At 50.0% G+C, this 15,447-nt stretch overlaps 7 protein-coding genes across 7 annotated transcripts; 1 reads left to right on the forward strand and 6 right to left on the reverse strand.

The window, feature by feature from the left end:
* Positions 1-1,586: 1,586 nt before the first annotated feature.
* Positions 1,587-3,025, reverse strand: CkaCkLH20_07814 (dienelactone hydrolase family protein; the record flags this gene model as incomplete). The annotated part of the gene is made up of 5 exons (XM_038890530.1): positions 1,587-1,798; positions 1,889-2,088; positions 2,154-2,458; positions 2,523-2,863; positions 2,929-3,025. 5 exons carry the CDS (start codon positions 3,023-3,025, stop codon positions 1,587-1,589), a joined length of 1,155 nt encoding a protein of 384 aa, XP_038744138.1.
* Positions 3,026-4,093: 1,068 nt separating this feature from the next.
* On the reverse strand, positions 4,094-4,885 carry CkaCkLH20_07815 (NAD(P)-binding protein; the record flags this gene model as incomplete). The annotated part of the gene is made up of 3 exons (XM_038890531.1): positions 4,094-4,576; positions 4,632-4,735; positions 4,798-4,885. 3 exons carry the CDS (start codon positions 4,883-4,885, stop codon positions 4,094-4,096), a joined length of 675 nt encoding a protein of 224 aa, XP_038744139.1.
* Positions 4,886-5,641: 756 nt separating this feature from the next.
* Positions 5,642-7,169, reverse strand: CkaCkLH20_07816 (uncharacterized protein; the record flags this gene model as incomplete). The annotated part of the gene is made up of 4 exons (XM_038890532.1): positions 5,642-6,180; positions 6,235-6,591; positions 6,655-6,958; positions 7,023-7,169. 4 exons carry the CDS (start codon positions 7,167-7,169, stop codon positions 5,642-5,644), a joined length of 1,347 nt encoding a protein of 448 aa, XP_038744140.1.
* A 520-nt stretch (positions 7,170-7,689) lies between these two features.
* CkaCkLH20_07817 (uncharacterized protein) lies at positions 7,690-8,947 on the forward strand (the record flags this gene model as incomplete). Its single annotated transcript, XM_038890533.1, has 3 exons — positions 7,690-7,852; positions 7,947-8,521; positions 8,585-8,947. The coding sequence occupies 3 exons, from the start codon at positions 7,690-7,692 to the stop codon at positions 8,945-8,947; spliced, it is 1,101 nt and encodes a 366-aa protein (XP_038744141.1).
* Positions 8,948-9,584: 637 nt separating this feature from the next.
* On the reverse strand, positions 9,585-10,061 carry CkaCkLH20_07818 (uncharacterized protein; the record flags this gene model as incomplete). The annotated part of the gene is made up of 1 exon (XM_038890534.1): positions 9,585-10,061. One exon carries the CDS (start codon positions 10,059-10,061, stop codon positions 9,585-9,587), a length of 477 nt encoding a protein of 158 aa, XP_038744142.1.
* A 447-nt stretch (positions 10,062-10,508) lies between these two features.
* Positions 10,509-11,891, reverse strand: CkaCkLH20_07819 (uncharacterized protein; the record flags this gene model as incomplete). Its single annotated transcript, XM_038890535.1, has 1 exon — positions 10,509-11,891. One exon carries the CDS (start codon positions 11,889-11,891, stop codon positions 10,509-10,511), a length of 1,383 nt encoding a protein of 460 aa, XP_038744143.1.
* A 192-nt stretch (positions 11,892-12,083) lies between these two features.
* CkaCkLH20_07820 (uncharacterized protein) lies at positions 12,084-12,770 on the reverse strand (the record flags this gene model as incomplete). Its single annotated transcript, XM_038890536.1, has 2 exons — positions 12,084-12,601; positions 12,668-12,770. The coding sequence occupies 2 exons, from the start codon at positions 12,768-12,770 to the stop codon at positions 12,084-12,086; spliced, it is 621 nt and encodes a 206-aa protein (XP_038744144.1).
* Between the last annotated feature and the right edge of the window lie 2,677 nt (positions 12,771-15,447).

The raw sequence follows: 15,447 nt of genomic DNA on the forward strand, positions 1-15,447 counted from the left end.
ACTCAGCAAAGTGACCAGGAGAAACTCGGCAGCGTCCATCGCTGAAGTCAAGGCGGCGTATCTCCTAGCGTATCATGACTTAACAAAAATGCCCTCGCGCACCGCCGCTGAGCGTTGTTCGGGAGCCGTTAGGGCGGCTTATGTATGCCGTCTACACCAGTTAGACAATGCTAAGACGGCACCCGAAACGCTCGGTCATCTGTCTGACGTGGAGAAGGAGGAGATCCGGTGCCTATGGTGGGGTCTCTTCACCTTGGACACATTCTCCAGTATGTTGTCGCAGGTGCCCTCAAGTATTGAAGACTCCAGCATTGCGACATGTCTGCCGAGCCTGAGCGTTGCCCAGGCAGTCGCGTCAACCCCACTTCCAACTTCCAACGTATACCTTGAAGATTCTCTGGAAGAGATTTGGGATCTAGGAGGAAACGAGGAGTCATACAGCGCGAAGGTGCAAGCCGTTCTAATTTACGTGGTTGCCATAGCGAGAGACATCACTACTGTTCGACGGCTTTACGACGAGAGTCCCCGTTGCCACCTGGACAACCGGCTATTTCAGATTCGAGAGAGATGGGCTTCGCTATTTCGAACACTACCGCAGTGGTTCTTCTCGTCCAACCGTCACCATGCCGACAGGACTACAGAAAATCACCGCAAGCGGCTGGAGGTATTGAGCATGATTAATATGTAGAGACTCATCATGCAACAGGCGGAAGAGACGTTTGCTAATTTGAGTAGAGAAGGAGCGATCGCGTGCTTCCCTCCCCTGAACATCGGATTAGATGAAGCAACCACGCCAAGAGACGGCGGCGATGAGCTGCAAAGACGATGGAAGACTTGCATATCCTACGCCCTCAAAGTCGCAGACGCACATCGCGTTTGGACGGCGGAATATCTGGATAGAGCAGATCCAATCATGCTCCCGATAACTCGGCTGGCGGCTTGTCTTCTCATCTTCGAATTGATGAACTCAGGGCCCGTTCTCGCTGCAGGGAAGCTCGACGTTTTGGACTCGGTCGATCTTCTGATGCGTTTCTTGAATCGCTGCTCCCGGTCTTGGGGCATTGTCGGCGTCCTACTCCGTAAGATCTCCTCCCTCACAGACGGTCCTTCATTGTTGACAACTCCTTTTTCAAGGTTCACTGGAAGAGCTTCGAGGGCAATCTTGGAGGAAGCTCAGTCTAAAGGCAATCTTTCAGTTGCTGTCGACAATAACTACTCCACAGAAGCAGTTTCTGACGGTTCAATCAACCGAACCGCCTGCGATGACTCTCAACTCCCTTGGAGTGACCTCGGAGGCCTACGCCGATCAGGATGCCGCTATGGACCTGCTTAGCTGGAGTTTCCCTCCCATGGGTATGCCGCCAACGGAGCCTGCATTCCTAGATGGCTGGTTTCAAAGTCAATAGGCCATGATATAGATTTGTGGCGGGTTTGGCTCGACGAATACAGACAGAACATTGGAATATCCGGAGAAAAGAACACTGTTTTGTAACTCTCTATTGCCCTATCTGTCGAACATCACGACTAACATTAAAGTCACTGAGTCTTATCTCATGATCCTTCCAGTTCGTAGCTTGTCATACAGTCTACGAAATCCAGGGTCCCTGCCACTCCGAAGCGCCGACATCTGATGGAGGACGGATGCCGGTATCGCTGTCTGTGAATACCGTAAGGACCGGGTCTTTGTATGTTTGATCTTTTGCAAAAGCAATCAACTCATGATGAAGAGGGTCTTTCGAACTCCAATAAAACACGTCGCCCGGTGACTTGAATTTCAAGAACATGGTAACGTTAAATCCTAAAAGAGTTCGTCAGACGAGTAACCACAGAAACGAGCCTACCAAGATGGCCGAAGCATGCAGGCTATTGATTGTGAAATGAAACTCACCATGCCCTCGATGAGGGCGGACTGGGAACGGAGGCTTGGTCGCCCCCGCATGGGCCTCAAGAATGTAGCTTTCGCCATCCTTCTTCGCCTTTGCCGGAATGGTTTTCACAAACTCGACAATGTCGGCACCCGCTTTTGGAGATTTCAGGGACCACAACGCCACGAGATACGTAGGCTCCGCGTTTCCCACTTGGCTCGTTCTTACAAGCAAGCGTCAGAGACGGAAACTGTCTGTGAGAAACCTCTTCTAGGTAGGTCTACTTACAGGTGACGGCTAAAGAAATCCAGTAACATCTGATAGCCGTGGCGGTACTTCTCCCTAACGTTAGGATCCTCAAGATCTCCGCGGGCGGCCATCCAGCCGTGGACCTGGTCGTTGAAAGAGTGGACGTGGTTTGGGACGCGCAGGTTGGCTTGGAAAGCAGACACCGTTGCTGCGTCTTCGTCTTGCGAAGCGAGGACACACGTAGGCACCGCCACTTTCGTAGCATCCTCAGGGTCCAGCATGGCAGGGTGTGCGAGAACAATAGCTTTGAAACCTGTGTTTTCACCGCTGCACAATGTTACCGGCTGAAAATAAACGGATTCTCAGTACTCCTGTCAGAAATACGACGATGTTTTGCCGGAACTTTACCTTAGCACCCCAGCACATGCCCAGAGCAAAAACATTTTCAATGGAGCTGTTGCTCTTTTTGACAGCTTCAACGATTCCAGGAAGCCGACCGGCGGCTTTGGCCGGATTCCCCGTGTTGCTGAAGAAGTTGCCCAAGGCATCACGGTGCTTCTCTGTCGTCGGCGGGTACCACGAGATATCAGCGGCTTTGCCCTCGAAGAAGTCGGGCATGAAGACGCGGTAGGGGTTGTTCTTGTCGCTGAGGGCCAGGATGTCGGCACCCTGCAGTACCTGGGACTGAAACCCGAAGATGTCGTACAATACGACGATTGCGTTTCTCGCCGAGGGAGGTCCCGTCACGTCTGTAGCACGTGATATGTTAGATATCCGGCTCTCGAACCGTCGGGGAGTCCAGCAGAAACCTCACATGTTTTGAGTCCTCCGATGTTCTCGTAGGTTCCCTTCTCGCTGTAGCCCTTCGAGATGACGGGAGGTATCGAGCAACAAGCGGCGGAGTATGACATGTTTGTTGTTGTGTTGGTTCGTTGTTTTATTGGTTGACAAGATTTCGCGCCTACTCATTGTTCGAAGCAAATGACAATAAGTCAAGACAATGTATTCATTTATAAATTTATGGAATGTGTCCCGAACAGCAGGAGGGACTGTTCAGAAACCAATGGGGACGTTCGAAGTCTAGTCGCCGGGTCATACTTTCCGGAGCCGAATGGCGGAAAGATTTCGTCGGACAAATCGGCGGTCTCTGGAAGCTGTCGGTTCAACAAAATCCGCCGATAGAGGCAGAACAAAAGTTACGGCAAGCCCGGGCAGCGCAGACTTCTTGCGGAGTCGGGGTACACGGCATTTCACGCAGCATGGCTCCGAAGAATGAGCGCCGAGGCACCCGACGTTGAAATTGGATTACATCCGTTGTCGGCTCGGCGTCTGACGGCTTGTTGTGCGATCATGAAGGAACAACATTTCGATATCATCACTTCGCAAAGGAGAATCCGCTTATGTTCTTGGATCCGAAATGTTGAGAAAATCGGACTCGATTTATCTCTGTACTAAGATGTCAATTATTGCAACTCACACTTCTGACATTGAATGCTGGCTAGATTAGAACGTCAACTAGAATGAATGAGTCATTAAGGATATTGAAAGGAATTTGCCTCGGATCTGTACCAAAGAAACAATATTTTTGTTTATGATGAGATTATAAAACTACACGTATTCAACTGCAAAGCACAAGAGCGAACTTTGCACTCCATCCTCATGCTGAATACCGGTTGAAGCCAGGCTGTAAATCAATTTTCAACCATAGGTGCTGGGAATTAAGGTCGCACAGCCACCATCCGCCAACAAGACCGCGCCATTTGTATAACCGCCTGCAACCGAAACCAGATAGAGAATGGCGCCTGCAGCCTCAACCTCACGACCAGCTCGGAGCACAGTTGCGCGCGAAGCTGGAACAGACCCGTCATCCTCTGCCCTCGGTTCAGTCAACTTGAACAGAGCCATCTGCTCAGTGAGCTCGGAACGAAAGCCTTGTGATGCATCAGATATGTGTTTTGACAAGGAAAGACTTTGGGAGGTTACTCACCACCGAGTGCCAGGGCATTAAAACGGATCCTCCATGGGGCGAAGTGAGTTGCCAAGCTCTGGGTAATCTGTCGCACGCCAGTCTTGGAGATGGCATATGCAAACGATCCATGCAATCCTCTGCAGTATCCTCCGACACTTGACATGCCGATGACTTGACTTTGCACAGGATAGTTGCCTTGTTTGTTACCTGCTTCGAGCAGAAGTAGAAAGGAAATGGCCGTGTAGAAGGACGCAGTGACATTGACGTGATATGTGTCGGTCCATTCAGCCATGTCCAAAGACAAGAGATACCGTTGGTTGTCTTCCAGAGTTTTCAATCCTGATTTGTCGTCGCCCATGCCGGGGCCCGAACGGCCAGCACAGAGGATGAGCAGATTGATGTACCCCTCCCTTGCAGCGATATAGTCAACACACTCCTTGACAGAGTCCTTCGAAGTCACATCACCAGGTAGCGGGATGATTCTTCCATATTTCTGCCGGGAATCTTAGTGGCACAGTACATGTTCATGGACGTCAAGACCAACATACTGCATGCTTCGACGCCGCGTCCAACTTTTGCCAGTCTCTGCCAATGATATAAACCTTGGCAGCGCCATTCGCTTCGAGGGCTTTAGCAAACATCAGACCCAAACCTGCAGGCTGCATTTAGCACGTATGACTGCGGGAATCCAGCACTAGGAAGGGCTGGCCATACCGGAGCCTCCACCTGTAATCACGGCAACGAGGCCGGAGACGTTGAAGACGTCCCATGAGGGTGCGTTGGCTGGAGGTGACTGGGACATTGCTGGGCGGCTTCTCTAACTCTCTCCAGAGGATAAGTCTTGCGTGGAGAAAGCCACGGTGCACTCTCAACAAGGTGATATATGTACAGATCCAGAGGGCTGTATTGAACGATCCGAGCAGTCCGATGGGCCTCTGTAGACCGTCATATTCTGCTCGGGGAACTCATAATTGAGAAACGGTGTACTTCACGGTTTACCCCGAGCCGACAGACGGAACGAGAAGCACATCTCCGACGAGGATTTCCTGGCGAGGGAATTGGCCCCGAGAAGACAAAAAAGATATGCCGAGAATGCCACAGAAAGAGTGTGAGTGTCGGGGGATTTAGTTGCGCCGCACTTGATCCCCAACCAATGAACATGAGCCAACCGGAGCATTACGCCGCTACCTTAAATCAATTACAACTGAACACTATGCGACTTTGGAGGGCGAGAAACGGCCATGATTGGATGGTTGCTTCCGAATTAAGCATTTAGAGTCCCTCGAACCATGTTGTCTCTAATGTCCTGCGAAGAATATCTACTACATGATGTGTCGCGGGCATTTTGAACGATAAAGATGGACAGCACTATATATGAAAACTGAAACCATCTTTGAATGAAACTATGAAAGTGGTCTGGAAATGATTATATGGCATGTAAATTTCCCAATTCCCGCATTTTCACGGCGTGTGAGTGTGCGTTGCTGTATGGGTGCCTTGCTAATACCTTCATGCTTGCTCTACATATCGCAGCGAATTCGCACTCCCTAAAATGGATTCATCCTTCACCAGGTTCTAAGGATGGAACATCGTCCCACGCACGATCAAACCCCGCGAATCTGATCCATGCTTCTTTTCGGTCGTGGCCTGCTCGGCCGACTGGATCCTCAAGGGACCAGCTCTCCGCGACTGCCGTAGCCGCTTTCACGAAATCATCCTGTTTCACCCGGAACTCAGGCCGATTCTCGTAGGGGCGACTGACATCCTGGGCATGGATGAGGGCCCGAATGATTTTGCATCCGTGACCATCGTCTTTGTAATTCAAGCCGCGCTCAATGGCATCAGCCCACCCGCCCGGTCCTTTCCGCGGCTTGTAAGTGCGGACAACACTCAAGTCTAGCTTGGGGCATCCCATGGCTATGTAAAGCATGATGCTGTAGCGACCGAACCATGAGAGAAGACGGGCCTTTCCTTGACGACCTATCCAATCCTTCTGAACAATGGAATCCACAAGGATGGAGCAGTTTGTCGTATGTAAAAGAAAGAAGTCTGCCCTTGGCTCCTTGCCCAGTCGCTGCGCGCCGGCCATGAGGTAGGCTACGAACATGCTTCAGTTGGTGATACCTCTCCAGACAGAAAGAATTGACTTACACGTCGAGTTGCATAGTTCTGCAGACTTGAGTTGAATCTCGCTCTCCAGCACAGTGAAACGACTGGCGTGCTCGATGACGTCCACTTTGCTGGTGCCTAGAAGTCCTTCACTGTCAATCACATGAAACATGTCTTGGTGCAAAGAGTCAACCAGCTTCTTGTCCGCCGCGCAGGCATCCAATATTTCGACCAGATTCAGGCGGTCTTCTCGGCCAGAGGCGCGTTCCTCAATCTCCAGCATGGCTGTTGCTACCTCTTCATCATTTTGTGTACAGGCCATAGCCAATCCCTCACAGACGAGAAAGGGAAGATCGAATTCAAGACCAAAGCCTGTCTGAATGAGAGGGTGAATGTAGCCTTCCGCACATGTTAGCAATGCTCAAGGCCGAGTCCATGCTGTGGTGTGGACCAAATGCGCACCCGTCACCATCCTGGAGAATATTTCCGTCGACCACTCATCTCCTGAAAAGAGGAGTCTGTTCAAGGCATCTGTGTACCCATCCCACTTGAAACGAAGCCTGAATAGCTCGAGGAAGTTATGATACTGATCAGGGTTGCCGAGAGCGCGCTTGAAAGCCCCGAGGTTCGAAATCGTGTGCACAAAAAAGACATCTTCTGCCCCCTTATCTTTTTGGTAGCCCTCATGGCCTTTGAAGTGCGATCGGATGGTTTCGGCGGTAGCACCCAGCGAATACAAAGTCAAGGCATGGTGGGCGAGGTGGTTCTGCTCTCTATGTCAAAAAACGGGAACGGCGCTGGCTCTGCTCAATGAGACCGTGTCAACTCACGTGCATCAGAACTTGATGAACACTCTGGAAATAGACATCGAATTTGTCGTGATTCAGTTGCAAAAGCTCCTGAACCACATCCCAGGCTGGGTTAGTGGCGCCCGGCGGCGGAGGCTGTCGCAGTATGGGTTGGAACGTAAGATTCATTTGAACGACGAGGAAAATGGGTCTCCGCAATCAAAATCATGGAAGATTGCATATAACGGTGGGGACGTAATTAACATCGAATGAACACTATTAAATACCGAAGCAACTTAGAGAGACACCCAAAGAGTTAAACAGGCCTTATATGATGTGTCGATGACATCGGGAGAACTGGCTTAACAATCCTCCCGATAATGTTTCTGAAGTTTCGCCGAGAAACCGGACATCGTATTCGATCCGAGTCCGAATGGGGCCAACCGATGAGCCGATCCTAGAGGGCCGTTCGGCACATCCTGCTAGGTAGGTAGGAAGTGCCGATGCCGGTACCGATGTCGGTGTCGGTGTCGTTGTCAGACATCACGGAGGTATTAGATACGAAGTGGTTGGTTGACAGTTTCCAATGTTATAAATGCCTGTGTTTCAATATCTGGGTAAACTGCGACATCCAAGATTCAAAGTTCAATGCCTATTTCAAGATTCGATACGTAATCTCACAAAAGACAGATCAAAGCCAGCCGTAACAATGACTACTATCCCGCAAGAGCCGATCGACGCCCGCCCAGAGGCCAATCTTCGCATTCTCGTTGTCGGCGCTGGTGTGGCTGGCATGTTACTTGCCCTAGAAAGCAAACGCCTAGGCCTCTCCCCCATCATTCTAGAAAGAAGGCCCAGGATCGAATATGCAGGTAAGTCCCTCTGCCTTACCTTTCTTTTCAGATCAGTCATTCTGTTATGACTATGAAAGAGTAACAGAGATGTTAACTTTGCGTCTTTGGATAGGAGACTTCGTGGTCATAGGGCATAGCGCTGTTCGGGTCTTCAAGCATTGGCCTCTACTCAACGAGCGCTGGAAGGAGGAATCATATGATGTCGAATCCTATTATAACCGGCACACCGGTGAACAAATTGTTGGGCCAACTCCTCTCAAGCCATCGACCGGACGGCCCTTATTGAGAAACAATTTGATGTCGATGCTCGAAGAAGCTGTCATACGCCAGAAGATACCCATAAGGTTCAACCAGAAGGTGATCGAATTCTTTGAGGACGATGACTGTGGAGGAGTTGTGTTATCCAACGGCGAACGTATCTCGACAGATATAGTGGCAGCATGCGATGGGGTTCACTCAACGTCGTGGCGTCTCACCACCGGCAAGAAGCCCGTCACGGTAAGCAGCGGCTCTGCTGTCTATCGCACGTCCGTCTCCGCGAAGCATGTTTTCAGTAGGGATCCGAGTTTGGAGAAACGGTTCGCTCTGCGCGAAGGACACCCTTACTTGAAATGGTTCAACGGACCTGGTATGCACGGCCTGGTGTTTGGTGAAGGTGACAAGATCTGCTGGTCTATCCACCATCCGGTAAGTTGAGGGCATTGCACCTGCACGCTAAAACTCGGGTTCTATTACTGACTTTACACTAAGGAGAATGCAAACACTTCAACGGAGTCATGGAGCGCAACCGTTGACAGCGCTCTTGTCGCGGATCAACTGTTGCAAGAGCATCCGGATTGGTCTCAAGACTTAATGTCTCTGATACGCAACACGCCTGATGGAACTGTGAACGATTGGCTCCTTCTGTTTCGCGACCCCGAACCTCAATGGGTCTCCAGAAAGGGCCGTGTTGTCCAGGCTGGAGATTGTGCTCATCCTTTCCTGCCAACTTCTGCCAACGGAGCTACGCAAGCCATGGAGGACGCGATCACGCTGGCTGCTGCACTGAGGTTGGGTGTCGACACTGGTGCTTCAGTGAAAGAGAGCCTTGCTGTATATAACACACTTCGGTGAGTCTGCTTTGCTTATAATATCTTTCTCTTGATTCTCGCATCTTGAATACCTTACGGCAATGCGAGAATGTGAGTCAGAATCAAGATGCTAACGCACCACTACAGATTCGAAAGAACCTCTTGCGGACAGCTAATGGGAACTCTTCATCGCCAGGCCCACCATCATACGGATTGGGATGAGGTGCGCAGAAATCCGAATCTTTTGGCGCAGACTGGTCCGGGACGCTGGATCGGGGACCATGACCCTGAGGCGTACGCTGTTGAACAGTTCGGCACGTGTCTTGGGAACATACGCAACAATCAGCCGTTCAAGAATACCAATACTCCACCGGGGTTTACATATAAGCCATGGTCGTGTGCTGATCTGCTCCGCCGTCAAAAGGAGGGCGACCACTTACATTTAGAAGGCGAATGGTCATGATCTGGGTCCATGATATCATAGTTTGGCATTTGTTCTACCTTCTCAGGCTAGAAATGGCGACTTCTTAGATCTGCAATAGAATTTGAACTGAGGAGAATAGGAGTCCCTCCAAAACCCCTATCAAGTGGATGCCTAGCCACATCGCTGAGAACAGAAGATGTGTGTCTTTGTGCACCTCCTCGTGGCCACGTCTGCTACATTGAGGCCTTCTGACTGTCTAGACTCCTGACCGTGCAAGGCGGTTCAGGAACTTGTGATCCTGCAAGTCTGCAAGGCACAAGCCGAAGAGTCCCACGTAAACAGGCGTCAGGTCATGCGGGCCGCAAGGACGCGTATCTCCGCTGGCTTTGCGCTTCTCCAAGAAGTTCTCCAGTAGCATCTTGAGAGCATTCTCCACCGTCTGTCCTTGAACATGAGAGGCCGATAACGTGCTGGTATCGCCGACATCGGTCGATTCGTCAGGTGATTCTTGCTCGTACCTTGCGTTTGGGTCGAGGTTCTGGTTGAATTCGACGTCTACCACGGCGGACTTGATTGATGCTGCTTCTTCCGGCGTGAAGTATGGCTCGCTGATGTAGTGCTCATCTGTGGTGGTGTTGAGACGTTGTGTAGAGGAGTGATTCTTTGTTACGTTTCGTAAGTCGTAAGCCAAGACGCGCATCTTGTATCCCAGATTAGGATCATCTCGGATCATCGAAGTTGTGAGCGTTGACAACGTCGATGAACCTGGTGGGACAGATGATGATTCACTTGTCTTTACTGCTTTGTGAGGCTTTCCTGGGGCGTTCTTGACCATTTTACCCTGGACGACTAGAGGTAATATTGAAGTGTTGTATTACGATTGAGACATAAGAAGGGTGGTTGAAGATGGCCGGTGTGCGTGAGACCTAGGTAGAGAAGGAATCGGGAAAAAAACATGGTGCTTAAAATTCAGGCCAGATAGGAGAAAGTTACGGATAAGTTTGTGTGGCTGCCCATTGCACCGCAGACGTTTATCAGTGAAGTTACCAAAAGCGCAAAGGGTTCTCCAGATTTACTCTGAAAGATGGTGCTCTCAATACCTCGATGGGTAAAAGGAATGACCGACGGTTCACTCAATGTTAGTCAACACCAGAGACCATAGATAGTGCGAGAAGATTAGCTAATTCTTTATCTTATTGGCCACCAGCATCAGGTTCCTTGGTGAGGTCTTGTAATCGAAGATAGGCAGAACATCCACGTTACTGCTTCCACTCTCAATGAGAAAGAGGTATCGATCCACTGCTATGGTGCTCTCAACAATCTTGCAGCAGAGCACGCTGAGCGTCCATAGTATCGCCACCTTGCCTTCGTAGTCCCGAAAACGCTCCTCGTATAATAAAAGCTCCTCGTCACTGATGATGGCCCGGTCAATACCGAGAAACTGAATAGCTCTGCTTGCAAATGCCGTAAAACTCGTCATGTCTCCCTTCCGCACGCCCCAAACTGGCCTATTTTCCTTGTCGAGTTTGATGCCCTTGTCGAAGAAGACCTTCTCCAGTAGCGTTCTGTAGAAGCGTCGTTTAGAGTACACAGAGTCCTCCTTGCTCAGATCTACCCTTTCCCAATTGTTTGGAGCTTGGCAGCCTGTCATCAGTGCTGTGGCGCTTAAAGCAACGTTTCTGTCCCTCATTGCCGTGCTGATAGGGAAACCGTCGGGGCAGGCATCAGAAAATGGAACGATGTGGTTGTAGCAGCATCCAATAGCGCCCAAATTTGTTATACTTGGAACTTCCGTGAAGTACCTCAACATATGATCGGACAGGTTTCCGCAAGCATGTAGGCCGACGAGCATACACTTCTCCCCTTCAGCCCAGGCTGCGATTTCAGTTGCAAGAGACTCCGTGCCGTCGATGTAGCGCAATATGTGCCGTAGTCTGTCATCAGAAACTCCAAGGCTGGTAGCAGAAGCTTTTGAAGCGGCAATCTGAGACTCGCTACCGTCGATGGCGAGCACGCGAAAGTATGGGAAGAGAAAGGCGAGCGATAGAGAGAGGTAGCCCTGCCCGGATCCCATATCGATAATGCGGGTGATATTATTGGCTTGGCAGACGTTCGCGATGTAGGCCGTCGCGACAGAAACTTCCTCGATCTTCTTAGTCTTCATTCGACTCGTCAAGACCTCTGGCAGATCCATCATCGGCCCTTGACGTTGAGCACGAGGAAGAGCGAGGGATTGGACCGTTTTCAGCCATTCGGTAAGTGATTCTGGTCGATGTTGAAATTGGCCCAATTGGCAATCATGGGATTTATCGCCTTGGGAGAATGTGGTTGTGGTTTCTTCGCTGATGCTGTCAATCAAGTCTTGCTGTGCCAGGCGATGGTTTGCAAACTCCGACCACCAGGTTGTCCATTCTGTGGGTAACGCCTCCCAAGCATTGTAGATGAGAGCATCATTGACGTGGATATCGCCGGTGATCTGACGAACTAGGGGCGTACTGATGAACTTCGCCAAATCATCCGCATATTGGTTGACGTCGGTGTGTGATTTGGGGAGAAACAACATAGTTCAAAGAGTGAGGTGTAAGTGTGAAAGTGAATGAAGTTCCCGGACAACTTGAAAACCTCGTAGTTAAGTAGCAGGCGGTAAGAAGCGGCAGAATTCCAGTGTGCCACGGAACCTCGCATCAGGTTTCTTACAAGTGCTGTCTATTTCATATGAGGCCTAAGAAAGTCACATTCTTGAGTTTCTGAATCATTAATTATCCCATCCCTCCAAAGTGTTCGTCGCGGACTCTTGAGGTAGCCTTTCCGCAGGCGCCCAGCCACGATCATAGAATATTTCCTCAACCAACCCTGGATGACTCTCCCATTGCCTGGCAATAAGAGCTTCAGCTTCCATATGGATAATTCTTTCTTTGTCCCAAAAGACATATCCCAGCTGCCTCAGGAGTTTTGGCACGTAATCCCCGATAGCGTTGGAGTATTTTCCATTCCAGAGAAGGACCCACGCAAACGGCGGTCCATCTACATGGTTGTCGCCGAGAAACTCCATGGGTTGTAACTCAGCGTTATCTCTCGCGTTATGCGCATTGTCTGTCAGTGTTCGCCTGTCGTCCTGTGCCACAGCGCTGATAGACTTTCGCAAGGAGTAATCGAGATTTACGTCGTGGGTGAGACACCAATCCATCTTAGCAAGAAGTTTATCGTGATCCTCAATGACCATCATCCGCATAAAAACCTCCAAGCCTCTTGAGACGGTGCCGTCCATGTAATCTGTACCGCCAGGGTTAGCACGAAAAGCCCGCTGTCTCACTCAGAGATGAACTCTTTTTCTCTTACCGTTATGTAAAGCAATGAGATCATGGGCCTCATCTCGGAATGATGTACTGACATTGTACTTCGGATTGTCGGGGTGCAGGTCTTCTTTCACCTTGTCAAACATCTCGTCGTATTTTTGTCTGACGAACAAGTCGAGGCACCCAATGGCCTCAGATTCCCAGGGTTCAAAGAGTCCGAAAAATATTTCGTTGATTACATGGTGACGAAATGCTCCAATGCGACGCCCCTTGTTTTGACCAAAAAGGCGGTAATAAATATCGTAGCGATACACAGCCCTGAACATGCGAATCTCTTCACTTCTGCTCAGCTCCATGTTGCCGTCGTCCTGTATAGTGAGTGCTGTTGTTTCGCCTTTCTTAACTCCTGAAGCGGTAGTGGCTCCCAAATTCTCAAGTGCCCAATGACTGTAAAGTCGAACTAACGGTTGAACCACGCAAAGATGATACCTTGCCATCCATCGAATTTCACCATCTCGGGGGAGCTTAATATCAGCCTTTTCCTCGCCGGAAAGACCAGCCTGGTAACCATTCAGATATTTGGTAATTTTCTCGTCAGTTCTGTCTCGCCCCAGAACTCGTACTCGAGCAGCCAAGTTGGCCAACGCGTCGAGAAGGTAACCATCTAACTCGAAAGCCAAACAATTCCGAAGAATGGTATCGCGACTGTCCAGGTATTGTGCGTGCATCACGGGTGACGCTCGCACCAGCGATCGCAGCGATGATGTATTAGGAATTGACAAGAGCAACTGAAGTCGTAGCTCGGGTGGAAGATTCTCAAGGGTTGAGGTCGATCTCTCGCCGAGAACGCGCCTTTCATTCGTAGGAATATCATGCGGGATCGTCTCGGGATTCGTGTCAATAACGTCCCTGGCGACATCGTCCACACGATGGTCCAGGACCGCCATTTGATTGATGTTTTGAGAAATTGAAGTAATAAGACAGTCTTACGGAGAGTATCGCGTGTGCGGTTTCGTCGTTCAGGACAGAAAGCACACGGTGATGGGAACAGCCGAGGGCGTGCTGAAGACGGAGGAAAGTGTTGTCGTCATGATTGTTCACGAGGCGGGGGACGCCAATGGTACCCGACTAAACTCTCTGGTTAACTACCACATTAAGCGCCGCTCTGGCAGAAGCGCCGTTCTTCAGGATGGCGAACCAATTGCAGTGGGGACCGCTGCGGGATTGCATTGTCCATTAGCATTGCACCATCAACCAACAACATTTTGGTTGCATGGGCCGTGGTGCTGGCTTATTGTACCCTGCGCCGCGGCTATTTCTCCCTTGTAAATGCTTCTTGCTATCTCTTTCAATGTCCATCCTCTTCCTCGTTACCTCTATTATCGCCATTGTTATTCGTGGTCACTGTTCAAGTAGCCGACCAGCAACGATGGAAGGGCACGTTCTAGCGGGACAAAACTACCTTAATCCCGTAAAAAATACAACACTAGAGCTTGAAACTCAGATACAGAGTAGAATCGACCTTTACGATGTCACTAGTGAAACGAGGGAGCATGATAAAAGGACCCAATTTTGTGCAATAAACACGGACAGAGATTGCGAAAACCAGAAACACCGAGGAGCTGAGAGCGGCGGCTGCTACTACTCACAAAGCAGCGGCTCGAAATCATCAGAGGCTTTTGTAATAAGCAGAGCTGATTTTTACAGGATGCATCTGGCGACATACTGCAATTCTATCTTGATTTATTTTATCCCAATATCAAAGTTATTGCTACCTTGAATCTATTCTACAAACTCAACTAGGAGCAGTTTACCTAAACCATCTTAAATCCGAGCCTTAGAGACGAAGTTGATGTTGGATTTGCCGCTTCGTATTCTCAAATAATGACTGAATTCATTACATTTATCCTGACATCATAGCTAGGGGAAGGATGGGGTGAAACACATGCTTCTGAACCAAGAGCTAGCAGTAAGATAAGTACTTAGACCTACTAATCTGAGAAAACGGTGCTACTCGGGTCAGCCGGGGCTTACTTCAGATCGCTGAGGCATGCAGATTCAGCCTTGGGCGAAAGGGTTGATATGAACATTAGTGCGAACGATGGGTGCCTGACACATTTGTTTGCGGCGCGGCCAAGGCTACTGTCTTAAACGTATGATCCAGCCAAGCAAACGAGAACAGTAGCAAATTAGCAAAGCCCATCGTAGCTCTCCAACTTCTCAAGCCACATGACAATGTCTTACGAGACTGATCCTTCGGCATGCGTGCCGGTTGACGAGTCTTGGCTTCAGGATTAGTTATAAATTGCTGGGAAGTTCATTCTCTGCGCTGAACCTTCTCGCTCCAAATCAAAGTCAGAGCACAGCAGTTCTATAATCATTCAAGCAGGCATGGGTAAACTCAAGCTTCTTCTTCTCCTTTCGCAGGCGATCTCCCTGAACGTTGTCGTAGCACGCCTTCCGCCAGTCATAAGAGACGACTCCCCTTCAACTCATTCACAAAGCCCACGAAACTCCGAGCCAATTCTGGAGCCCACGTACACCGATTTCGGCGACGGCGTCTCATGGCAACAATGCGGCTTAGTCTTCAACGGCTTCATGCTATGTTCTCCCGGCTTTACCTGCATCGACAACCCACACCCCAGCTCATGCGGACAGAAATGTGACCAGCTGGGCGTCTGTGTCAGCAATGATTCGCCAAGATGCGGCGGCGGATTCTCTTGCCCCGATCAGGGGAGATGTCGACCAACGATTCGGCAGTGTTTGCCCCCTATTGATGGACCTGGGTGCGCATCGCTTTGCTTCAAGAACTACTGGGGTAAT

The sequence above is a fragment of the Colletotrichum karsti genome, assembly GCF_011947395.1.
Source record: "Colletotrichum karsti strain CkLH20 chromosome Unknown Scaffold25, whole genome shotgun sequence".
Classification (NCBI taxonomy): domain Eukaryota; kingdom Fungi; phylum Ascomycota; class Sordariomycetes; order Glomerellales; family Glomerellaceae; genus Colletotrichum; species Colletotrichum karsti.